The 26,395-nt window shown below is 37.7% G+C and overlaps 1 protein-coding gene across 1 annotated transcript in view; it reads right to left on the bottom strand.

Moving 5' to 3' along the window:
* LOC116521105 (sodium channel protein type 5 subunit alpha-like) overlaps positions 1-26,395 on the bottom strand; it is a 286,693-nt gene that overhangs the window by 226,050 nt on the left and 34,248 nt on the right. The window contains exon 4 of the mRNA XM_032235761.1: positions 17,482-17,573. Within this exon, the coding sequence (XP_032091652.1) occupies positions 17,482-17,573 (92 nt within the window). The remainder of the gene's footprint in view (positions 1-17,481; positions 17,574-26,395) is intronic.

Genomic DNA, 26,395 nt, shown 5'->3' with positions numbered 1-26,395 from the left:
ACGTGGTCTTTTTATCTTTTTTTTTAAAGTGTGTGTGTGTGTGTTTGTGTATAATTCTTTGTTTCATTTACTTATTTATATTTCATATTTCTAAACCACCCATTTTCCTCAGAAGGGTGCTCTGGGGTGATATACAATATAATCAATAAATAAACAACATATAAAATTAACATTAAAAGTCATTATTACTAAATATTATTAACCATTTTACACCACCCAGAATCACTTCTTAGGAGTGGGTACATACATTCAATAAATAAATAAACAAATTTTTTGGGGGAAAATAATTAACCTTTGAAGATACATGAGATAATGGTTCTGTGCAGTGCTTGTGAGAGAGAGATCCACAGTGAATTAATCTGGGCTGATCCAGGGCTATATGGTGGAGAATGACATTGGTTCTGAAAGCCAAGGTTGATTTATCTAGCTATGGTTTTTTTTAAAATAATTCATTGCCATGCACAACTCTTATCTTCCTTAAAGTAGAGTTCAAATTGGGGAGAAAAATCTGATTTTCGGAAAAATTGTTGTGGAACATAAAGGGAGAAGATGAATAATGACAGAAATATGAAACCAGTTCATTGCAATTACACCATTTTGCTTGTACAGTACAGGTAGTCCTCAGCTTACAACCACAATGAAGACCAAAATTACCATTGCTAGGCAAGACAGTTGTTAAGTGAGTCATTTTATGACTTTTCTTGCCACAGTTGTTAAGTGAATCACTGCAGTTAAGTTAGTAATACGGTTGTTAAGTGAATGGCTTTCCCATTTACTTCTCTTGTCAGAAGCTCAAAAAAGATGATCACATAACTCCAGGACACTGCAATCGTCATAAATATGAACCAGTTGCTAAGCATCTGAATTTTGATCAGGTGATCATTGTGATACTGCAAAGGTCATAAGTATGAAAATCAGTCCTTAGTTACTTTTTTTCAGTGCCATTATAACTTATAACAGACCCCAAACGAATGGTTGTAAGTCAAGAGCTACTTATATTATCAATCCAATGTCTTATGCATTCCTTTGCAGCTTGTAGTAAATGAACCCTTCACAATTTGGTTTCAACAAACGTTGACTCATGATAACCTGGGAATTATAGACAATCATAGGAATTTTGAAAAACTATATTGTTTTGAGAATTACATTTTTCTATATGTAAGGAACATGCCATGCTTATGAGTTCTCCTCTTTCTCTGCAATTAGCCTGATTTCTCAAACAGCAGCTAAGCTTAATATACTTAAAACTAAAAAGGAAAGGGGGGAAAAAATCAACCGCCCAAAATGCTCATATAAAAAAGTGGGAAAATCCATGAAAACCTGTCACTAAAATAATGAGTAGGGCTCACAATCTGCTAAAAGAAGGGAAAAAAGCTATACGTGTCTTCCCAACCACTGAAAAAAACTGTCTTAAAGGATTTTTTTTTCTTACAGAAGATCACAGCATTAAGGTCACCATAAAAAGCTGCCAGATCAGTTTTCTAATGAATTTTAATTGAACAGCATGAGAATAGAGATGCCAGTATACTTATTAAGTAGGAATCTTTTCGGATACAATTTCTAAAGTTATGACCAGTTGGGGATTTCTCCTGTTGCAATTGGTGAAACATGGGGTTCTCCAGCCTTGGCAGTCCCTTGCTATTTAACTTGTGGGATATGTAGTGCCAATAAAAAAAAGAATATTTACAACTCATGGTTGAACTGAGGGGTCCTTGGTGTTCTCTGGGCTTCATTGTTTTCTTACAGAAGTTTCATTGCCCTACTAAGTAACATCATCAGTGCTAGAAGGGAGAAGGGTTTGCTCCCTGTTTATATATTGTCATTGTTGGTGGCCGTGTTTTTGGTGGATCCTTAATTAAACTGTTGTTTACTGTTAGCTTGTTTGTCTCCATTGGTAGTTCCTTGATTGGATATTGTTTACTTCTCTAATGTTAATCTTGGTATTAATCTCTGCTCACTTGAGTGTTGAACGCTGGTGAGGTATTTTGGTCTTTTTGTTTCCTTTTCACCTTTTTGATTGTCCCTTTTGAATGATGTGAAGATGTTGTTTGTTTCTGTGTGCCTATTGAAGACTGATTGACCTGAGTGCTGGTTTTCAGGAATTCACTGGCATTTTTATGAATTTTTAAAAAAACAAGAGCCCTCCCCCCCTTTTAGCTATATGATGGTACTTAATTTGATAATGAAACATCTGCAAGAAGACCACCAAGTTCAGAGAGCACCAAGGATCCTCGAGTGCATGTAGTCTCCAGACTATCAAGTTTAGCGAATGAAAAAATGGGGCAGATATGTGTAAAATTGATGCCATTTTATTTATTTCAAACATTGCCAAGATGGAAATAGAGAAAGATAAATTGGAACCTTTCTCAGCCTGCATTCTGGTCAGGTTTTTTTTTTAATTCACTCCAAATACTAGCAAGATAAATTTCCTATAGGCTAGGGAGGATCTCTAAACCACACGGAATTCATCCATTAACTTTGCTTGTACATCTGCTCCAGTTTCAGAGGACAGTAGGAGTAGCAGGATGCAAGAACTGATATTGGATTGTCCTTTTCAAGATCACACTCTTGTATCTAAGCTTGGAATAGAGAATCTGAAAAAAACTGTATGTGCTAAGATGGCTGTAATGGAACCAGAGATTGGAGTAGAGACAGTGAAGCATCAATCTGCAATTGATTGCCAACTATTAAACTACTGATTATTAGACTGAGCTTTGTCTCAGTTGAACCTCAACATTGTTTAAGCCAGGAATAGAATTTCTTACTATAAATCACATAAATGTGTGCTAATTACCTTTTGCATATCCACCTCTATCTCTCCATTTTGCTTAGCCTTCCACCATTAGCCTATTCTCCACAAAACTAATTTTGTTGAGAAAAGGCTCAAATCTCTTGAAGTGGTTTTTGATCAACCTAACCTACCTACAACAAGGTTGTTGTCTGTGCAAAAAATGCAGCTGACCTGAACTCATTGGAGTTTTATAAATATTTTCCTTCTTTTTTGGATTGACTGGCTATAGGAGTGTCAATAAAATAGACTGGCAAACTTATAACTGTGACCCCTCCATTTCTTTTTAAAAGAAACTTACTAGATGCATTTTGTCAACTCTTACATTACTTTTATCACTTGTGCCATAAGCCAAATCTGTTACTAGCATTTGCAAACAGTCATTGCCACGCTGAATACAGCAAGTAAAGCAGCTTTTAAGCATTTAAGGATTAAAAGAACTATGCCATCATTACAAAAACAACCTTTAAAAAAATCAGTGTAGAGGCTTAGTAAGTAGATTTTTTTTTATAAAACCCCACAAGAACTACCTCAAACTGTTAGGTTTTGAAAGATGTACTGCAATACTTCTAATTTTTCAGTTATGGAGGTTTATATAGATAGATAATCCTTACATGTTTTTTTTCTTTCATGTTTAATCTTCTGAAACATCATAATATTTCCTTTTGATATTCATTCCGCCCTCCCATATACGGTATAGATAGACAAATGCAATCCATGTATAGTATTTAGTTAAGACTCCATAAGTCTAAATTGCTACCAAGGACAATTTTCTACAAACGGAAGAAGAACTGTCCATAGATGGGATCATATGTTTTCTTCCTACAGAGAGAAAATTTTGCAGAAAGCTATGGTACAAACAAACTTTAGAGGCAGTTTCCTAAACGCTGCACTGATGGAAATAAAACAACATCACTTATTATTTGTTCCCAAAATAGATTTTCCACAAAAAAATAATCAATTGTGGATGAAAAATGGATAATAATTTTTGATTATTTGTGTTCCGTGTTTTATAATAATCCGGGATCATCTTGTGTTAGTATCAAAACCATCTCTCGTCCTTATACACTCACTTTCAAAAATAGTAGGAAATGCAAACTTCTCATTAAAAAAGTACTCATCCCTCTTAATACACAACTGTGGGCAGAATTCACCAGATATAAGCTCTGAAAACTTGCCAGTCCCAATTGGGGTTGCTCAATGAGGAATACCTGTATTTGGAGAAATGTGAGATTTCCTTTTCAATGCAATAAGATGCTGTTAGAAGAATGAGAATAGGGCCAGCAAGATCATCCAGGTTTGATTTCCTACTCAATTGCTAAATGGTGTGGCTTTGTCTTTCTATGCAGAAGAATAGGACGTAATAGGACTTAATGTTTGTTATACCTCCCAAATAGTTAACATACTTGGAAAGTCAATTGCCTATCTATATATTTGAATGTGGAGGGATGGAGGAGCTTCCAGGTCCAATTCAAAGTATAGGTTTTAATCTATGAAGCCCATTGTATTCTAGAACTGGGATAATTTAGGAGTTTCTCTTCCAGATGGGTTCTAGGTAGTCATTAAGGGAGGACTTGCATATATAGTCCCAACCCCTTGAGAGGTGAGAACGTCATCATCTAAAGCAGTCCTTTTATGTGTCTATGACACTCTGAGAAAACAAGCGGACATGGACTTCTTATCCCAAAGATGCTTTTCCAAAAGACAACTGGACCTTCTTGATTTTTGTTCCTTGAAAACATTTTGCTTCTCATCCAAGAAGCTTATTCAGTTCTGAAGAAGTTTAGAACTTCAATTTAGTTCAGAATTGAAAAAGCTTCTTGGGTGTGAAGCAAAACATCTTCAAGGAAAAAAAGCGAATCTCAATTGTCTTTTGGAAAAGCACTTTTGGGACAACCATGACCTGAATGATTAAGAAACTCTATAGACATGAATCTCTTAGTCTTTTCTTGCAAGATAATAAATGCAATTTTGTTCAAGTAGATTTTGGGAGATTGGTTACGATGAGGGTTGTTATTTGGCCAGGACCTGATTTTATTATTTGAGTTTATGCCTACTTATTAACTATGGTTTTACTGGTTTTTACATCCCAGAATCTTGGAATGGTGTAGGATATTAAAAAATGCATAAACCTGCAAATATACAAAAAAGCAGAATTGAGCTTTCTTACTCATGAAAGAGACATTTTGAGCAATGGAGCTGAATATATGCAGCATTTCTGAGACGTTCTTTAAACATTTATAAACTATAACCTATAAAATGCATTATGTACTTTTGAACCAATCTCAACTAAAATGCCACACCTATTTTCACCTCCATTGTCCATTTGCTGGTAGCAAACTGGGGATTCCTTTCTGTGAATTTTCAAGGAACTCTGATATTCAAAGGGAAGCTGTCTTTTGTGCCTTGTTCAATGACAGAATCAGGACAGTGCTTTGAATTGACTTTCTATCTTGTTGCGTAACCAAAATCTAGCTGACCATGTTTCTGTTTTATCACAAGAGAGTAAAACTTTTACCCTGGATGTTCAGAGTAGTGATAGAGTAGAAATGGCATTTAGGCAGAAGGATTCTCAAAGACAACACAGAAGTTGGAATATAAGAAAGATAATAATAAAAAGTGTATATAGGAAATATTTTGAGCCCTCATAAATTTTAGCAGGGAAATATTTGCAGAGCTTGAACTATTCACATATTATATAAAAACTCTAAACAGTAGTACCTTGGTACTCAGTGTTAATTGGTTCTGGGAGGCATGATGAATACCAAAACAATGAGTACCAAACAATGTTTTCCCATAAGGAATAATTTAGTGAGTTACAAGGAAGCCAACACAGACAAGTTCTAGCTTGTGCATTGAAGTACCAAACAAATGATGAGTACTGGGACAAAAATTTTGGATCAAAATGCATTTAGTAACAAATTTGATGAATTTTAAATCAGTTGGGTGCCAATATACCATTGCATTTTTTTCAAACAATTCAACAACAAACCATCAATGACACTAATGGAACTTTCCAACTGTATTAGGGCCTTTCATCTAAGGAAAGAGGGAGTGCAGATTTAATCTAGTCCCTTGTCAACATGTCAGATCTACATTTTATTAAATCAAGCTTTATTCTCAACTAACATGGATATGATAATTGGGAATTATGTAATTGTGGAGAACATGGTTGAAAAATACTGTCTCACATTGAATAATACAAATTGATTAAAAATAGTTTGTTGATGACAAATCTATAAATGATTCATAATCTGTTGATAACTATGATTCATAAGGGAATGAATTTGAAGGAAGCATCTTTTTTCATTATCTAGACCAGGCTTTGCATGTAGAACTGGGGTATCAAACTCAAGGCCCGGTCATATTTGGCCCTCAGGGTGTTTAGATCTGACCCGCAGGACCTCCCTGGAAACGGGGGCCTTGGCAATGGTGGGATACGACTGGTACACCCCGGTATGGGCATACCGGTGCCTGCTGGGAGCAACAGGTACCATTCCAGTACGGTTCTCTGGAGGGTCCATCTGCCTGCCCGCTCTCTTTACCTGTATTTGAGCCGATCAGGGCTTTTGCGCACACACATAGAGCGTACGGCACCTGCATGACCCTCCGCCGAGCAGCCGAAGCATCGCAGAGCATCACAGGCAGTAATTACACATGCACATGCTGTGTGCGTGCTGCATGTGTGCACATGGTGGATGCCAGGTCCCGTTGCACTGTACCGGTTGCACTAGGATCCAGAACCCACCACCGGGCCTTGGTACATCTGCCAGTGAAAATGTAGCCCAGGAGAGCCACGGGTAGCCCCCCTGAGCTCCATTTTCTCTGGCAGAGGGTTGCATGAAGTCGTCATAGCTGAAAATGGAGCTCAGGAGCCTGTTTTTGCTGGCAGAGTGCTTGGGCCACTACAGGCACCCCCGACATGAGTCATGTCAAGCTAACCATACCCACCCTGGACCCCAAGGTCAAACATAACCCTGATGCAGCCCGCAATGAAATCGAGTTTAATACCCCTGACATAGAAGGTTAACTGCTCTGAATATCTTCCAATAAAACATTCAGCCAGGAGCATCTCAACATATTTTGTCAATGATGGTATCTTCCAATCCATGTCTAAAATCATTTTGGACTTGTGGTTGCTTTTATATGTGTGTCAGGGGTAAGTCCTTGAACACATCTGTGAATTGCAGGTGTTTTGAGGATGCATCGCAGGCTCTGAAGCCTATATAACATGAAGTATAGAAAAGAATAACCAGAGAGATTAGGAGGAATGTCCGGCAATCTGTCACTCATATTAGGCATCTGAGACAAATGCCTCACCTAAACTAATGAGCAATTTACAGCAAGGAATGGGAAAATTACACTGGGGTGCTAGAAGAAACTTCTGATCAGAGTAAACAATCCTGGTCCAAATAGAGTTTCATTAAGTAGAGGACAGTTTCACACTTCCTACAAGCCAACAAGACAATAACTGGTCTAAACAGACCAAGAATATAATTGAAGAAGGGGCAATTTCACACTTCCTACAAGCCAGGAAGACAATTGTAGTCTAAACAAACCAAGAATTTCACTGAGTAGGAGGCAGTTTCACACTTCCTACAAGCCAGGACGACAGTCCTTGTCTAAATAGACCAAGGTTTACATTGGGTAGAGGGCAGTTTCGTTCTTCCTATGAGCCAGATAGGAGGAATGATTATATGAAAGAAAAGGATAGAGGCTGGCCAGTAAGTGTGCATGTGTAACAAGAATGGTGAAGGGCCTACAGTTCAGCTCTGAACGGCAAGTAATCCTCCAGGTCCATTGGATGGTCTTTAAAACAATTCTTGACATTTTGCATGTTCAAAGCCAAAGCAGTCATGAGATTACTTGCATGAATGTCCCAAAAGTGCTTTTCCAAAAGGCAATTGGACTTTCTTGGGGTTGTTGTTGTTTTCATGAAAACGTTTCACTTCTCATCCAAGAAGCTTTTTCACAGAAGCTTCAAAGGAAAAACAAAAACAAGAAAGTCTAGCTGCCTTTTGGAAAAGCACCTTTGGGACAATCACGACCTAGATGATTGAGAATCTCCATAGACATTTGCATGAATATAATTTATGCACACCATTTGCACTGTGGAAAGGGCTGCTGAGTACTAACAGGAATATGGGGCTATATAAAAGACAAGTTGTAGGTTTTTTTCTGTTGACATCTAGGCAAATATAAGTTAACTGAATCTGATTTGGCATCACAGATTTGTCAACTTGTAGGATTCTTTGCTTGACACAGGAAAGCTAAAGTAAGGGAATAATCTTAATGGATTGCTGGATCACAGAACACTGCAAATATTTTAGCCATTTTTAAAAAAAAAACATTGCAATCATTTTATGTTTAGGGTTGACAAGCACTAATTTGGGAATGACTGATGCCTAATTATCCCTTGGAAATGGCTCACCATCTATGCCTTAGTACAGGTGGCAACCCAATTTCTAGAGAAATTTTCCAATAAAATAGTGCTAACATTTTTCTAGATATCCTTGTTCTTTCAAATTCAACCACTACAACAAATTGCAATTTCTTGCAATTAATTTCAAAACTAATTTTGGAAGCCAAATACCAGTGATGGGCAAGGCTGAAACAAGAAGGGGAAGAATCAATAACCACACCCAGATGGGCGATTATTTATTCCTTTATTCTTGCTCAAGTCAAAAGTTGCCAAGGAGTGGCACCTTTATTTTGGTGACCAGGTTACATATGATCACCTTCCATACTTCAAATAGCTGTTTTCCTTCTTTTATGGCCATAGCATTAAATCTCTACAACCTCTTTCCCTCACTCTTTCTCTATCTCCCTGACCCTTTCTTTTACTGCCCTCTCTTATTTTCTCCCTATTTCTCATTTTGTCTCCATTCACCCATCTTTATATCTTTCCCTATTTTCTCTATTTTATTCTTTCTCCCCTTCCTTCATTCTCTCCCTCTCTCTTTTTTTCTGTCTTTACATATAGAGAAACAGGAATATCCATGCAAAGAGAACTGCTATATATACAACAAAAATATATCCACTAACTACATCAATATTTTTTGAACAACAGAAACAAGAGATTTTACCAAATTTGGGCAGATTGCAATTTATGGTGCATGAGTTGAGTACAACTTGGTGGAATCTGAAGTTGCACAGCCCTACTAACTACAGTACTAACTACAGAGATGCAAACAAAAGAGTTCCATTCCAGCAAGTACTTTACTTCAACCCCACTGATCAAGAACAGTAAATAATAATTATTATTACATTTATATGGAGAATTCTTGCAATTAAAATTCAAACTAAGCAAGATGAGACTTCTAAAATGATCCATTTTAATGTCCAATAAATGCTGGTCAATTTCCTCATTATAGTTGTGTACCATCTAAACAATAAACAATTTATACAGGCGTTATGTTTAACAGAATCAAACACATTAAGGGATAACATGAAAAGCGAGTCTTATAGGACATAACCCTTCCAGGTCTCCTGCCTGAATCCCAATAAAAGAAATGCAGCTTGTATAGCCATGCACTATTTCCATCAGTTTCAATATTTATCAAAAGCAAGATAACTATCAACTACTTTGTGCCCCAATCAGGTATCCCACTGCAAATAAGAAGCCATTTTTAAAAAGCATTAAAATAACAAGCAACACCAAACTTTTGAAATTCAGGGCATCCTTGAATATAACCCTGATTCTCCTATGAGAACTGACTATTATTCATGTGTTTGATCTTTAAAGCATCCGTGCAGATGTTGGCATCCACAAGAAGACACCCAAAAATATTTTCTTTTCTGTAACTTGGATAGTTAAATAGATGTTTCATTGGCACTTCATCTGGTTTCATCTTTCACATGAACCTTATTTCCCCTTTTCCTTTTTTTCTGAGAAATGCTTCCTGACTCAGAAAATCATGTGCATGGCAAAGATAACATTCCAAAAAGCATGCAGTTGTTCTTGGGTACCAAAGGAGTGGTATGGAGCTGGTTCATTCAATCTCAGAAAAAGGACACCGGTATTTTTTTTCCTTTTCATTCTGAGGTCCAACTTCTTTTGTTAGGACTTTTTCAGTCTCATATCCTCCAGATATGTTGGACTAAAACACCCAGAATTCCTAGCCAGGTGAGAATTTTGGTAGTCCAACCCATTAGGAGGATGCATTTGCACTAGAGATTTATATTAGATGAGGATTTCCTTCTTGGTCTTATAATAAAACACGGACATTTGGCTCTTCCTCAAAAGTCCCGAAAGATGATTGTTAAATAGACACTAGTATAGGTGCTTCCCAACTTACGACCAAAATTGAGCCCAAAATATTCTGTTGCTAAGTAAGAAATTTATTGATTGAGTTTTACCCCACTCTACAACTTTTCTTGCCACATTTGTTAAGTGAATTACTGCTAGTTGTTAAATTAGCAACACCGTTGTTCAGTGAATCTGGCTTCCTGATTGACCTTGCTTGTGAGAAGATCACAAAAGGTAATCACACGATCCTGGGACACTGTGACCTTCATTAATGAGTCAGTTGCCAAACATCTGAATTTTGATCACATGACCCATTAAGGATGCTGCAATGGTGATAAATGTGAAAAATAGTTTTAAGTCACCTTTTTAGATGCTGTTGTAACTTAGAATGGTCACTACATGAACTGTAAGTCAAAGACTAGCTGTACTTCAGTTGTAACTTCGATAACTAGGAAACTATCAAACTATGAAAACTCTTGTTTACCTCGGCCTTGACATTGCATAAATGTTTCTTCGTTAGATTTAAACATTTAAATTTTCTTTGGGCAAAGCATGATTCCTAATAATGAATTATACACCTGTGTATTGTAGAAAGTGATTAAACTGTAAAAAAAAAAAGCTGCTATCAGCCAAAGTGGAATTTGGGGCAGGAAGGATTTCAAGCAGATTAGTAGGAATGGCTTCCAAGCACAATCCTGCAATAGTAAATATTGCAAATAGTAGGTTATTATTCCACACAAGGGACAGATCAATGTAGTAGGATATTCACTAGTCCTCAGTGGCAAATATTCACATCTGCCATGGACTACCTCATCTTCCTATTGGTGGAAACAAATACCGGTGACCTGCCTTACCTGTGGCTGAGAAAGCAATAGAAATTGCTCAGTATTTTGTACAGCAAAAAGGTTGACATGAAATCAATAGGCAGTAACAGTGACAAAATAGCTAATAAACATTTCAGAGGGGAAAGAAGAGGCAGAGGATGCCTGAATGATCCCATCCTCTGTGATCACATTTTTGAAAGTGCTGGAAACAGTTTCTTCCTGGATGGATGCACCAGAAAACACCTTAACTCGGTTGCTGAATTAACTCATTTTCTAGTTCACACAAGCCGTTCAACCATAAATTAACCAAATGGCTTGGATAGGTACAATTCTCTGAGCCACAGAGAAACAAACCAAACTTAGCATTAAGCAAACTTTGGCTGTTGCTTGAATGCAATGGTTGGGTCTTCAAGAGCTCTGACTGAGCATACTATGAGAATTTTAGTGTATGTGTGGGTGTACATGCTAGCTCCCGCACTATTTTGATGACGACAAATACAGGTGGTATTTACAACCACTCGTTTAGTGACAGATCAAAGTTACAATGGCACTGAAAAAAAGTAAATTACTACAATTTTTCACACTTAGGACCATTGCAGCACCAAGGTCATGTGATCAGAATTTGGATATTTGGCAACTGACTTATATTTATGACGGTTGCAGTTTCTCCCAGGGGTCACGTGATCCTCTTTTGCAACCTTCTGACAGGCAAAGTCAATGGGGAAGCCAGAGTCACTTAACAACCCTGTTACTAACTTAACAACTGCAATGATTCACTTAACAAATGTGGCAAGAAAGATGGCTAAATGGGGAAAAACTAACTTAACAACTGTCTCGCTTAATAACAGAAATTCTGGGTACAATTGTGGTCTGTAAGTCAAGGACTACTTGCATTGATCTCATCATCTTAGCCAGTCAACCCCATACTTCATAGTATAGATTTTCACTTAATTTCATCTTTTATGTTCCTCAACTGCCTTGAAGGAGGCTTATAGGATTTCATGCACCCAACTCTTACTATTTCCTTTTTATTTTTCATTGATATGGGAAAAAAATTATTTTATTAGACTCAGGTACCAATCAATTCAAAATGAATTCCAATACTCTGGAAATCTCTGGTGATACAATTAAGTTAGTGACATTATAGACAGGTTGAGGGACCTATAACTACTTCCTATCTATTTTTGACACTTTTTTACTATTCCAACTGTGAATAAAAGGATCAGAGGAAAATAAATATAGAAACAAATTGTGTATTTAAAAAAAAAAACCTCTTGTTTTTGCTGGGCCTCCATAAAATTAGTCTTTGGAACAGTTAATTCTGCAGGATGGGTTTGTATAACGTGGGCAGAGTTTTGGTCTGGGGGAGTTAATTTAACTCTGTTTGGGGATAAATCTAATCCTTTGTGGGCTATCTGACTAGGTCAACTGATCTCTTTTTGATGTTCCCAAAATGTACTAACCCTCCATTGACCCAGTTAACTGTGATGTGGGAATAGGGTATTATGACCAACAGGGATTATGTGAGCTTTGTGCCAAAATAACAGCAGCCAACAAATTCTCCTTTTGGATTTGAAAAAAAAAGTATTGATTTTCAAAGCATTCATTAAACAAAATCTCCCACCTGAATAATTCTAGATGTAGGGAAGTAAATGAAGGGGTTTTTACAAAAATTAATGATGTGTTTTAGAGGTATCACTGGAATAAAAGGTGAAGAGTTGAAAATACCACTCACAGTACTAACAGAACTCCCTATTCAATTAACAGTGACAGGTGCATTACAGTTATCATTACATGCAGAAATTTAGTTACTATTCTGTTCTAGTTTATCCCATGGAGATAATCCAATTGATGCAGAGACATGCATTCTAATACAACCTTTTATCCTGAGATATTCCACAAAAGAAAGAGGAGTGTGATTACAGAAGGGAAATTTGGAGGATATGCAGAATAACTTGGATGTTCTGTCAGGATTGTGAAGTGTTTGTTCTACTTCAGGATTTGGGAAAAGTTTCAGCTTCATTTAAAGGAAGTCATCTGTCTTAAGCCGGTTGAAAGACTATGACAAACCCACAACCTAGTTTTGCAGTGGGCTATGTTGCTTTTCCAGCCTGAGACACACAGCCAAGAGCAAAAGGGACCATCAGGAAACAGACAGTCACAAACAGGCAAGAGAACAGATAACAGATCAGTAGCCACAGTCACTATGTCTCATTCCTTTCCAACGGGTTGGTGGTTGTGGCTAAATCTACAAGAGGAAAGGATAAATACATTGCCTTGAGCATCTGTAGGAAAGTGGGGATAGAACTCTAAGAATAAATAAATACTTTGTACAGGAGAAATTACAAGTAGTCCTTGACTTAGAGCCATTCGCTTAATGACCGTTTGAAGTTACAACAGCACTGAAAAAAATCATTGATGACCATTTTTAACCCACATGGCCTTTGCAGCTTCCCCATGGACATGTGACCAGAATTCAGACACTTGGCAACTGATTCATACTTATGACGGTTGCAATGTCCCGGGGTCATGCAATCCCCTTTTGACTTTCTGACAGTCCGGGATTCCAGCCTCCAACAGTATATTTAGGGAAAGCCAACAAACTACATTATGATTGGTAATACTGAAATATATCTGGGTATGTATGTAAAGTCTTAACTGTTGGATTTTCCTTCAGACTGAATTATCAAATGGATTTGGTGAACTCTCATTGAAGTAAAAGAAATTGGATCTGATAAAGATAGACTGCAGGATAATACACTCTTTGGAAAGAAATACAGGTAGTCCTTGATTTACAACAGTTCACTTAGTGACTATTCAAAGTTATAATGGCACTGAAAAAAGTGACATGAACATTTTTCACATTTATGATTCTTAGAGCATTCCCATGTTCACATGAATAAAATTCAGACACTTGGCAACTGATTCATATTTATGATGGTTGTAGTGTCCTGGGGTCATGTGATCATATTTTGCTTGCAAATATGGAAGCCAGATTCATTTAACAATCAATCAATCAATCAATCAATCAATCAATCAGAATAGAGCTGGAAGGGACTTTGGAGGTCTTCTAATCCAACCCCCTGATCAAGCAGGAGACTGCTTGAGCTGGTTGTTACTGACAATTCTGTTAGTAATTTAATAATTGCAGCAAGAAAAGTCATAACATGGGGTGAAAATTTACTTAACAACTACCTCATTTGGAGGCAGAAATTTTGGGCTCAATTATGATCATAAATCGAGGACCACCTGTACACCCAGTTTTTTTAAAAAAAATCAGTGGAATAGCTTTCCTCCCAGAGTTATGGGGTGGGTGCTCAATCACTGGAGAATTTGAAGAAAAGATTGGTCAACTAATAAGGACTCCAGCCATGGCCAGGGGCTTGGACTAGAAGACATCAAAAATCTCTTCCAGTTTTATGATGATCTTCAAACTCTGATCTCACCAAGGGAATGAACACTGCTTAAAGAACTCAACGGTGTGGGGTTCTTGGTGCTCTTTGAGCTTGGGGTTTTTTTTGGGGGGGGGGGTTTGCAGACTTTTCATTAACAACTAGGTAACCTCATGATGATGTTGAACAAATGAAATGTCTGTAAGAAAACAACCAAGCTCAGTGAGCACCAAGGACCCCACAGTTCAACCCTGAGCTACAATATTCTCTTCCACTGGGGCTCACTGGTACTAGCAAAACATGGCAGCATTTTTCTATTTTGACTACTCTTGAAAAAAACTAAGCAAGACTGGACCATTTAGTGTATTGATGAAAGACCAACAGGAAATAGCAAGGCTATAACCTAGATTGGGAATTTGAAAAAAAAAAACACCAAGAAATCAACAGCAAACCCCTATTATTGTTGCAAGGAAAAATCTACATGGCCAGGACATAGAGTTGCTAAGACCTGAGCACCATTGAGGAAGTCTTTATCTTTCCATACATAAACAAGTTTATGATTAAGGCATTGGGCTTGTTGACTGGATGATTGGCAGTTCAAGACCCAAGCACTGCATGATAGGATGAACTCCATTTCTTATCCCAACTCCTGCCCACCTAGCGGTTCAAAAGCATGCAAATGTGACAAGATAAATAGGTACCACTTTGGTGGGAAAGTAACAGCGTTCCATGCACTCCGGTGTAGAGTCATGCTAGCCACATGACCACGACAATCTCTTCAGCCAATGCTGGCTCCCTTCGCTAGGAAATGGAGATGAACACCGCTCCCTAGAATTGGACATGACTGGACAAAGGAAAACCTTTGTCTTTTTCTTTTACCTGACAACTGAGCAATCTTCTTCTGCTACATGTTTAGGCAAAAACTTTTCAGGAAAGCCAAAAGTATTTCATTGTCTAAAAACTCGCCATTAGTTTCTTTACATTATACGGTTCAGTACAGGATCAGGAAAGATAAGGAGAAGGAAATCCAGATCCACTAAAATCAACAGCATTTTCCTCCTGTGGATTTTCACTTGCCTTCTGGAAAATATGACATTCATCCCTTAAATGCTTCTCAGGCGCCTCAGAACAAGTGTCATTGCTTTAGTTTCAATGGAGAATGCTGCAGTGTGAACATTTTGCCACATAATTTAGTGGTAGGTCTTAAAAGGAGTTGATTCTGCCACTCCTGGTCTATCATCCCTATATTTCTCTCTCTAAAATAAAATAAGTTAAAATAAAAACAAAACAGTCCCTTTTTTAAGCCTATAATTGACAATATCTGTTCAGGATAACCATGTACAGGTAGTTCCCGACTTACAGCCATTCATTTAATGATCATCTAAAGTTACAATAGAATTGAAAAAAATGAATTATGACTGTTTTTCACAATTATGACTGTTGCAGCATCCCCAAAGTCATGTGATTAAAATTCAGAAGCGTGGCAACTAGCATGTACATTTATGATAGTTATATGGCCTGGGATCATGTGGTCACCATTTGTGACCTCCTGACAAGCAAATACCACAGGGAAGCCACATTCCCTTAACAACCGATTACAAACTTAACAACTGCAGTGATGCACTTAACAACTGTGGCAAGGAGGTCATAAAAGTTTCACTTTTAGAGTACATTCCGCTGTCAATTTAAAGGGGGGAAGAGGGGAAGGGGGAGACAGAAAGATGAAAGCATCCATAACTAATTTTCATAAAAAGGGGAAAGGGGGGAAAATGGAATTGCCTTCATTTTTGACTAAAATAAGGTAATGTGAGAGGATGTCAAAGAAGGGAGCTGGCACCATTGGAAATTTTAATAACTTTTATAAGAAGACTACACTATTATATTTGTCCCAATAGGGTTTCAGAGGGGAAAAAAGCACTTGTGGATTGTGCCCAGATTCAGCTGACATTTGCTCTAAAATGCTAACACTACTGGGGAAAAAAATGAATCCAGCCTTCCAACAATGTTGGACTTCAATTCTCATCCGTTCAACGGATGATGGGGGTTGTAGTCCAATACGTCTCAGAGTCAACAAAGTGAGAAAACAAAACTAGATTCATCTCTCTCTTTTTTCAGCTATAAAAAGCATGTTTATATAAATACAAGTATTTATAAATATAAATAGCCTTTACCCTCAAATTAATTTTATTGAAGGATCTAACTTTTTCCATGGGAAGTGTCATATTTTTGCAATTTACCTCCAAACAATTCTCATGGGAAAAAATTTTTTTTCAATGTATTGGACCAAATTTAGTACTTTTGTTCTATTTTTCTAACAAGTGCAAGGTGTAAGATATTAAATTGACTCCTGAATTGTATTGCTGGAGGGGTATCTTTGCACATCATATTTCTAAGAGGCAGTTTGGGCTAGTAGTTTAAGGTGTTGGACTAGAACAGGGGTCTCCAAATCTGGTAAATTTAAAACTTGTGGACTTCAACTCCCAGAATGTCTCAGCCAGTGTGGCTGGCTGAGGAATTCTGGGAGTTGAAATCCATAAGTCTTAAAATTGCCAAGTTTGGAGACCTCTGGACTAGAAGCATAAAAACTTGAGTTTGAGTCATGCCTTAGAAGTCAACTGCATGATTTTGACCAGTCACTCTCTCTCTCTCTTTCTATCTCATTGGAGATGTTGAGAAAGAGGTGAGGAGGAGAATCAAATGGTAACCTTTTCCTCATTCACAAGAAATGAGGAGATTGGGGACTTTGGACCTGACCCATCCTATCAGCCCAGAGCCATTGAGGTGCAGTGAGGAAGATCCTAGGCTGAAGCTGGGTGACTCTGAGTTCTAATCCTGCCTTGGGCATGAAAGCCTTCTAGACATTGTAGGGTCAGTCCTTCTCTCTCAGCCCTAGGAAAGAAACAATGGCGAACCATTTTGGAAAACATTGCCTAGAAAACAGCATGGACATACTTGTATAATAAGACTGACCTGAAGACACATACACACATAAATTTCTACTCAGATATTTTAGATCCACAAAAATGTTTTATGCTCACCACAAAATAAATTTTGAGGGAGTGGATGAGGGGCCATATCAAAAGGCATTTTATTTATAGGTTCCTCTGTTCCCTTTACTCATTCATACCAAACCATATTCTACCGCCTGCCATTTTGCTATGGGGGAATGGCACATAAGCTTTACTGGTGCATCCCAAGTGTTTAACCCCATTATAATTATTTTTTCACCTGAAATGACTGAGATTGTTTTCAGCGCCCGGAGAACTCTGAATGTTCGTAAGGCTGAGACATTGCCCAGGTCCACAAATTCAGTTATGTATCTGTAAACAAGGAAAGTTTCAGACAAGAAGAAGAAGACCATGACAGCAAAACAAGGACAGCAAAAGAAAGAAAAGAAGAGAAAGAAGGGAAGGGGAGGACAGGGAAAAAAATAGTCACTTGAGGCTGAGACCAGATATGTAATTATCAGGGCTTCTTACCTGCTTTATATGAAACAGTTTTTACTTTTTAAAAAAGGCTGACAATAGCCTAACATTTCAAACTATGAAATTTTTACTTAGTCTGGTCAATTTTCTTACAAACCTGTTGAATTAAGCCAAAATTATTTGGAAACACTCAGCAAGGTACACATAGCTAAGGACTGCCTTAGATTCTCTTTAAATGGCTTGAGCTTGTCCTGAAATAGTATATGGTCTCCTGCTCATGCAGGGGTTGGGCTAGATGACCTCCAAGGTCCCTTTCAGCTCTGTTATTCTATTATCTTAAAGTTGATGCGCTGATTACCATAACTGGGTAAACGGCTCCTCTGCCTTGGCAAATCCCTACTGCATTCATTTAGCAGGTAAGCTGCTAAAATATTTGTGTATGATGGATATTTCTGTTCTACGTTCTGGGTGCTGGATTAACCTTTCATCTATTTAAAACAGATTTGTTTATTGTATTTCAATATTCCATTTTTTCCATGGTGAAGCTCAAGGCAATTGCACAGAATTCTTAAGCGGGTCTCCTATGCAAAGATCTGTTTAATTGGCCACCATGAATTACTCACATAATTTTTCTGCAGACAAGCAGAAGGAAAATCAGGAGTGCTAGGTGATTTCTCTTGCTTGCCCAGCATTACAGGTAGTCCTTGACTTATGACCATTCATTTAGTCACCGTTTAAAATTACAGCCAGAGATGTATGGTCATTTTTCACATTTATGCCAGTTGCAACATCTCCATGGTCACATGATCAAAATTTGGATGCTTGGCAACTGGCATGTATTTATGATGGTTGCGGTGTCCGAGGGTCACATGACCACTTTTTGTGACCTTCTGGCAAGTTAAAGTCAGTAGGGAAGCCAACAACTGCAGTGATTCATTTAACAACTGGGCAAAAAAGTCGTAAAATAGGGCAAAACTCACTTTACAACTCTTTTGCTTAGCAATGAAAATGTTGGGCTCAGTTGTGGTCATAAGTTGAGGACTACTTGTATTGAACTTCTGTTGAAGAGCATTAGATATGTAGAAAATTCAAGGATAATGAAAGCGAAAACCAGTATTGTATTGCAAAAACACAAAAACCATCACTTAAGTCTTGGCCTTGCAACAGGAATGAGACAAAGTGACTGGAAAAGATTTTTGAATCAAGGTAATTGTAAATAGGAAGCTTACTACACAACAAAAAGGAATTAACTTTTCCCAGCTCTCACCCCCAATCTGCCTGAGATCATAAGTTGGTAAACAAAAAAAGAAAACAGTTTCAAAATTATCCTATTATATAGAGAATATGTGTAAAGCTGTATGATGTTAAAAAGACTCTAAGCAGCTCCAATCTGTATGTAACCTGATAAACCTATATTTTACACATTTTAAATGTCAATAATTAAAGAGGTGGAGGCCAAACAAGTCAAAATAATACATAAGTTTAGGGACTTGTAGCTGCTATGGAAGTGAAAAGAATGAGGAAACTTTTATGATTTTTTTTTTTTACATTATAATGCACTTTCCAACATAAGAACATAACTGAATTTCTTCCAAATTGTTAGTGATTTAAAGATTCCTAGGAAAGTTTTTGAAGTTAAAGAAGAATACAGAAGTTAGTTAATACCAAATCAGTTAATACCTTTGAACTTTTTACCCCATATTGTCAGGCTTCTCAGTTACAATAAAACACCATATTAATGAAACAAACAAAATGTTAAAAAGTTATGATATTTACATAGTTACTTACCAAGCATATCTAAATTATATTAAAATAACCAAAATAGCCTTACAATCGCCAAAGACGTGTCACAAATTTTGAGCACCTCTAATGTTTGGAAATTGAAAATTTGAATACGCCCTAATTATAGTGACTACAAGTAGTTCTTGACTCACACCAGTTCATTTAGTGACAGTTAGAAATTATAACGGTACTGAGAAAAATGACTTATGACCATTTTTCATACTTAACGACCATTGTAAAATTCCCATGATCACGTGATTCAAAATTCAGACACACAGCAACTGACTCGTATTTATGACAGTTGCAATGTCCCCGGTGAGATTACTCTTTGTAACCTCTGACAAGCAGTCAATGGAGAAGCCAGATTTAACAACCGTGCTACTAACTTAACAACTGCAGTGATTCACTTAACAATAAAAAAGCTTGTAAAAGGGGGAAAGCTCACTTAACAACTGTCTCGATTAGCAGCATAAATTTTGGGCTCAATTATGGCTGTAAGTCAAGGACTACATGTACAACATATATTAAACTGTAATGCAAAATTGAAGGTTAGTCAATTTATTGCAGGAAAACTACGAAGCCATTATGAAAGAATCCAACAACTTTTGTATAACAAATTCATAATCTAATTATATCTAATTATAACAATTAATGCTCAAAGTCTCTCGCCCACCTGTTCTACATAAAGGGCTAGAAAGGAATTTCTTTGGAGCAAGAAATACAATTTCCATCTGTTTCTTCTTTTTTCTTCTCTGGGGAAGCTAGATATTAAATTAGAATCTTCTTCACACATGAAGTCTATGTTCTGTCAATTAGTGGGTTATTTAAACCTAGCCTTTAACCCTTTTTATATATGTATGCATGAATGCATGCAAGCAAGCCTTGAAAAAAAAATTCCCTCAGTTATAAAATGAACTATTGCAAAAGCGTTTTCTCAAAAAAGTAAAAATAAAATAAAATTATACATATTGTTCCAAATGTGAATCCCAACAGCCCACCCCAAATTGCGACTGTTAAGACAGCTTCTGGCAACTGAAAATATCAATAGAAATAATAATAATAATGGGATTAAAGCAAGCATCATTTTTTTTTTAAATACGAGAGTTTCATTTTACAGACTACCCCCATCTTATTACTCAGAGTTAACTCAGTAGAAGGGTTGTGGAACCCCTATTCAAAACCTCTTCTATTTTCCTTCTGACAAAGGAGGAAAAAAGATCAAAGTATGTTAAAAGATTGTCAAAGCTAGAAAACCGATCTTATCACTAATTACTGCAGTCAGGAACAAACATGTACTTATCTTCAATTTGAGCAGCTTTTTGTAGAAATCCATGGGCATTTTAAAGCCCGTGGGCAATGCTGTTTATGATTTCTACCTCTAATACAGGTAGTCTTTGAGTTACAACACTTCATTTAGTGGCCATTAAAAGTTACGGCAATGAAAAACAAGTGACTTATGATCATTTCTCATACTTACTGACTGTTGCAACAATCTCCATGGTCACATGATCAGAATTCATACGCTTGGCAACTGACTCATATTTATGGCAGATGCAGTGTCCCTGGGTAATGTGATCATCCTTTATGACCTTCTGATAAGCAAAGTTAAGGGGGGGGGGCAGATTTCACTTAACAACTGGGTTACTAACTTAATAATTTGGCAAGAAAGGTCACAAAATGGGGCAAAAATCACTTCAGAACCATCTTGCTTAGCAGCTCAGTCTGGGCTCAATTATGGTCATAAGTTATGGATTATGTGTATTTGCCCACAAAGCACCTAATGCAACGGCTATCATGATTTGATTTCAAAGTTCCAAAGGTCAGGAGCGCTTCTCCAATCATGTGACCATATTTCCGACACTCAGCAATTAGCCTGTATTTAAAGCCACTTGGAGCACCCCATGGTCACATAACTGCAATTTATGATATTTTTTGCCAAAAACTAGTATTTTCCCCCCACAACTAAAAATTAGAATTTATTTCAGTAAAAAAAAAACCTTAAAAAACAATGAGTTTGCTTAACAGTCACCATGCTAATTTTACGACTGTGGTGCTCACTTAACAACTGACATAAAAAAGATTAAATCTGGTCTGGCAATGTGATGATCTGCTTTATGATCATCATAATTTAGCCATGGTAGCGCAGTGCAGTACTGCAGGCTACTTCAGCTGACTGCTAGCTGCAGTTTGGTAGTTCAAATCTCTCCAGGCTCAAGGTCGAATTAGCCTTCCATCCTTCCGAGGTCAGTAAAATGAGGTCCCAGATTGTTGGGGGCAATAGGCTGACTCTGTAAACCACTTAGAAAGGGCTGTAAAAAGCACTGTGAAGCTGTATATAAGTCTAAGTGCTATTGCTATAATGGTCAGGCTCTAGTATAGTCATAAATCGAGGACAACCTGTACAAATGAAAAATGGTATGCAAATACCATTGACAGAGTTCCCACTGGAAAACTATATTAGCCCAGTTTGCTCAAAAGCAAGGGAATCACTGCATCCCCTGTACTTTGATGTCCTTCACCATTTCTTTCAATTCACCCTCTGAAAAGGTGTGAAGTTCTGGTGCCAAATCCTCAATGATCCAGAGTGAACAGTTGTACAGTTTGAGCAGTCGCATATTTCCAAACACAGCATTCATTTATAAAACCCTGAATGTTCTCTTCCACACTTGAGACACTAACGAGGCATAAGTAGTTTTTAGTTCACAAGGTTCAATCAAGGATGAACACAGACCTGGGAAGTTCCAGTTCTATTGAGCAGACAAGCTAAACAGACTGACGATGCTAGAAGGAACTAATTTGACTTTTTTTTTCCTTTAGGGCAACAGTGCCCCTCCTTTTCATTATACTAAAATTATCTATTGGACAGCAAAGGGGGTATTATTTTTCATTTATATAAACCTCAAAGGAGCTTATGCAGGTTGTCCTCCACTTGTGACTATAATATTGCCACAAAGAGAAAAGGGAGTCAACCTATTCTCCAAAACACCTGAAGTCACGGATGGAAACATCCTAGAACTAAGGAGAAATTTTCTGAGCGGTTAATCAGTGCAACAACTTGTCTCCAGAAGTTGTGGGTGCTCCATCAATGGAGATTTTAAAGAAGAGATTGGGCAACCATTTGTTTGAAATAGTTTAGGTTTTCTTGCCTGAGCAGGGGGGTGGATTAGGAGACCTCCAAGGTCCCTTCAAACTCTGTTATTCTGTTACTCTTTGGAGAGAGAGAAAGGATCACAGGGATAGCCTATTTTATTTATAAGCAGTCCTTAACTTATGAACAAAACTGCGCCCAAAATATCTGTGGGCTAAGTGAGATAACTGTTCAATGAATTTGGCCCATTTTATGACCTTTCTTGCTACGGTTGTTGTGAATCCCTGCAATTGTTAAGTTAGTAACACAGTTGTTAAGAGAATCTGACTTCCCCATTGAATTTGCTTGTCAGAAGGTCGCAAAAGATTATCATGTAACTCTGAGACATTATAACTGTCATAAATATGAGTTGGTTGCCAAGCATCTGAATTTTCATCCGTGATCATGGGAATGCTGCAATGGTCATAAGTGTGCAAAATGGTCACAAATCAACTTTTTTCAGTGCTGTTATTTAAATAGTCACTAAACAAACTGTTTTAAGCCAAGGACTACCAGTACTGCTACAAAAGCTTTGCAAGTTGCTAAAAATAAAATAAAATACTGGTTTGCAAAGTGATTTTACTTGTCCTTCTGTAATTATGGCCTTATCCTCATAAAGTTCTCTTTGCTTGTTTGGTTGATGTTGCCTTCATCTCATCCCCAGTCTGAGGGTGAGCAGGTGAAGTCATTCTTGCCAATATTAAAACAATATTTTTGCCCATTCTTTCAATATCATGATGGGTGAAATCTATTAGGCTTTGGGTATCTATTACCTTGGAGGAACATTAAAGGACTGGGAATGACCAGAACAAAAGTAATAAACACTGGTCATCAATGGGAACAACACGTTTCATGCTGATGTAAAAAAAAATTTTTTTTTTTTTGCTGACTAAGCGATGGATGGAGTACACTCAAACGCCGTTGTGGGAAAAGTTTTGTATCAGACTAGATTAAACCTGGGCAGATAAATTCCCTTGCATTTGTTTTCTTCCAGTCCTGGTTTAATTTGCTGAAGCATAATTTGTTTTAGAAATTTCCCTCAAAGGATCTCAGTATTTTGATGCAATGCTCATGAGGATCACAATGTTTTTGCATGTGTTTCAGTTAAGCAATGAAGAGTTTGTATGAATGCCCTGTCTTTTACCCAAAGGTGCTTTTTCAAAAGGCAACTGGGCTATCTTTGTTTTTCCTTAAAGACTTTTCACTTCTCATCCAGGAAGTTTCTTCAATTCTGACTGAATGGAGGAGGATAGAAGGACTGATATTCCTTGCAGTCATCTAGTTTTTAGCACTCTTTCTGAGACTTGTTGAGGACACTTGGAGGTTTATCTGTGCCTCCAGGGTCACCTGAATAGTGCAAATGGGTGTGGAACCTTCTTGGGACTGCTGAAAGGACTGGTTGTAAACAGAAGACAGGTGGTGTCGTATCCCCACCCCCACCCCTGTTGACAGAGGGCTGTTCAATCTTAATACAGATAGCCTCTTTGATCCCACTTTCAAACCATTGGTCCTCTCTATCCATAATGTGAACTTTGCTGTCTTCAAAAAGCGACCTTTATCTTTCAAATGCAGATGGAGTGCCGAATCTTGTCTTGATGTTGTGCCATGCATTTGTGAAGTAGTTGTTTTATGGACAAACTTCCCTTTGCTTCCATTCTCCACCATTCAATCAGAACCAATAAAGTTCTTGGATGAGAAGTGAAACGTCTTCAAGAAAGTCCAGTTGCCTCCTGTAAAAGCATCTTTGGGACAACCATGACTTGGATGATTGAGAACCTCCACAGACTCCCTGCCTTTGGCCTCCTTCTGTACTTTCTGTAGCTTTAATCCATTTTGCCAGTGTTAACATAGAGTCCTGTGCTTGAGGGACAGTGGGAGAATTCCTCCTGGATTTTTTAGCCAATTTGTCTAGTTGGTTCAAAAGTGAACTCATGCCTACGTGAGAGCTTGATCTGAATCTGTGGACGATGCCAAAAACGGGAGCCTTATATTTTGTACTTCTTTTCTCTCAGTCACTTCTAATCATACTGGCTACATTCCAAAATGTTATCACTGCTCAGACAAGGAAGGGAATTTGGAGCAAGCTGACCTGGCATCACGTGTTCTGGGTGGTGGGATGACGTAAAACAGGGAGAATAAAAATAGGGATGAAAGCAATCCCAAAAAGAAGAGCTAGCTGTCACTACATCAATTGGACATCTAAAGCCAAGAGTATGCAAATATAATTGAAAAGACAATTCCCATAGCATCATCTTCAGGGGGGTAAGACTTTCCTTCCTGGCAACATCATCTCTCCATAAATAAAAGGACTAGGAGTGACAGGATAGCAGTATTCCAGTATTTGAGGGGCTGCCACAATGAGGAGTAGGTGAATATATTTTCCAAAGCACCAGAAGGCAGGACAAGAAACAATGGATTGAAACTAATCAAGGAGAGAAGCAATCTGGGATTAAGGAGAAACTTCCTAACAGTGAGCACAATTAACCAGTGGAACAGCCTGCCTCTAGAAGTTGTGGGTGCTCCATCACTGGAGGTTTTTAAGAAAAGACTGGACAGCCACTTGTTACGAATGGTATAGGGTTTCCTGTTTGAGCAGCGGGGGGGGGGGGGGTTGAACCAGAAGACTTCCAAGGTCCCTTCCAGCTCTATTCCGATTTATTATTAATAGGAATGCTCCATTAGCCCCATTAATGCATTCACCCAGATGTGGTTACAGCTGTGCTCTCAAAGTATTAGTGGCTGTTTTAAAGCTTCCACAATTATCATTTTCTTCATGAAATAGGATCAATGGCCCAGAATCCTCTGGGAGATGACAAAGATATTACACACAGTCAAATAATAAAATGTATTCATAAACAATAAAGAAAAGTTGCAATAAAATGTAAGCACCATTAACATAGAGTAATATGGGCTCATAACATTAAAACAAAGAAACAAACAATTGCACAAACAGTGAAAATGCCTAGAAGATGAGAAATGTTTAAGCTTGATGCTAAGTAGATATCAGCATGCTCTCTTATGGCTTTCTAGGGGAAGGATTTCCATGAAAAGGCCCACAATTAGGAATACTATCTTCCAAGCAATGCTACTCAGAGAAGCCTTCATAATACATTATTATGATTCGTTGCACAATCAGCCAGATGTTCAGACTGCATTTGGCATTCTTGTTGACCCTTTTCCTAAGGACCACGGATAGGCAGATTGGGACATTTGATGGTGTTAAAGGTCACATCACGGGATGGAAGCAAGTGATGCAACATTTTGCAATTGACTGATGGGGATTTTATCAATGCCGATGGTATACAGGTGGTGATTGCACCCAAGGCACCTATGACTTTTGGCTATTATTGTTATTCCACTTTTCAATGTCCCCAAAGCAGCTTATAAGCAATATAAACAATTATAAATAAAAATGCAAGAAAGAAATATTGCAAAAGAGGCAAGCCAACTTCTAGGATTGTTCCTATTTATGGTTGGTAGTAGTATCATGCCTCTCTCCCATGTCCCTCAAAGAGGGTTCGAAGAAAGTACTATGTTTTGGGCTGCATTTGGAACAAGTGAATTGAAGCTTGTGAGAAAACATGCACACAGCATGTGATTTGCTAAATTAGTCCCAAAATTCTCCCACATGTAGCAAGTCCTCAACTTATGACCACATGTCTGTTGCTAAGCAAGACAGTTAAGCAGGTTTTGCCCCAGGGACAAGGAACAAAGGAAAAAAGAAATTAAAGAGAAAATAAAATCACTTTGGGGGGGGGGGGAACTGTTTTTTAAGAAGGCTGATATGTGTAGTCCTTGACTTACAACC

Source organism: Thamnophis elegans, chromosome Z, assembly GCF_009769535.1.
Source record: "Thamnophis elegans isolate rThaEle1 chromosome Z, rThaEle1.pri, whole genome shotgun sequence".
Classification (NCBI taxonomy): Eukaryota; Metazoa; Chordata; class Lepidosauria; order Squamata; family Colubridae; genus Thamnophis; species Thamnophis elegans.
Note: the sequence above shows the minus strand (reverse complement) of the source record. Positions and strands in the feature narration are given on the sequence as shown.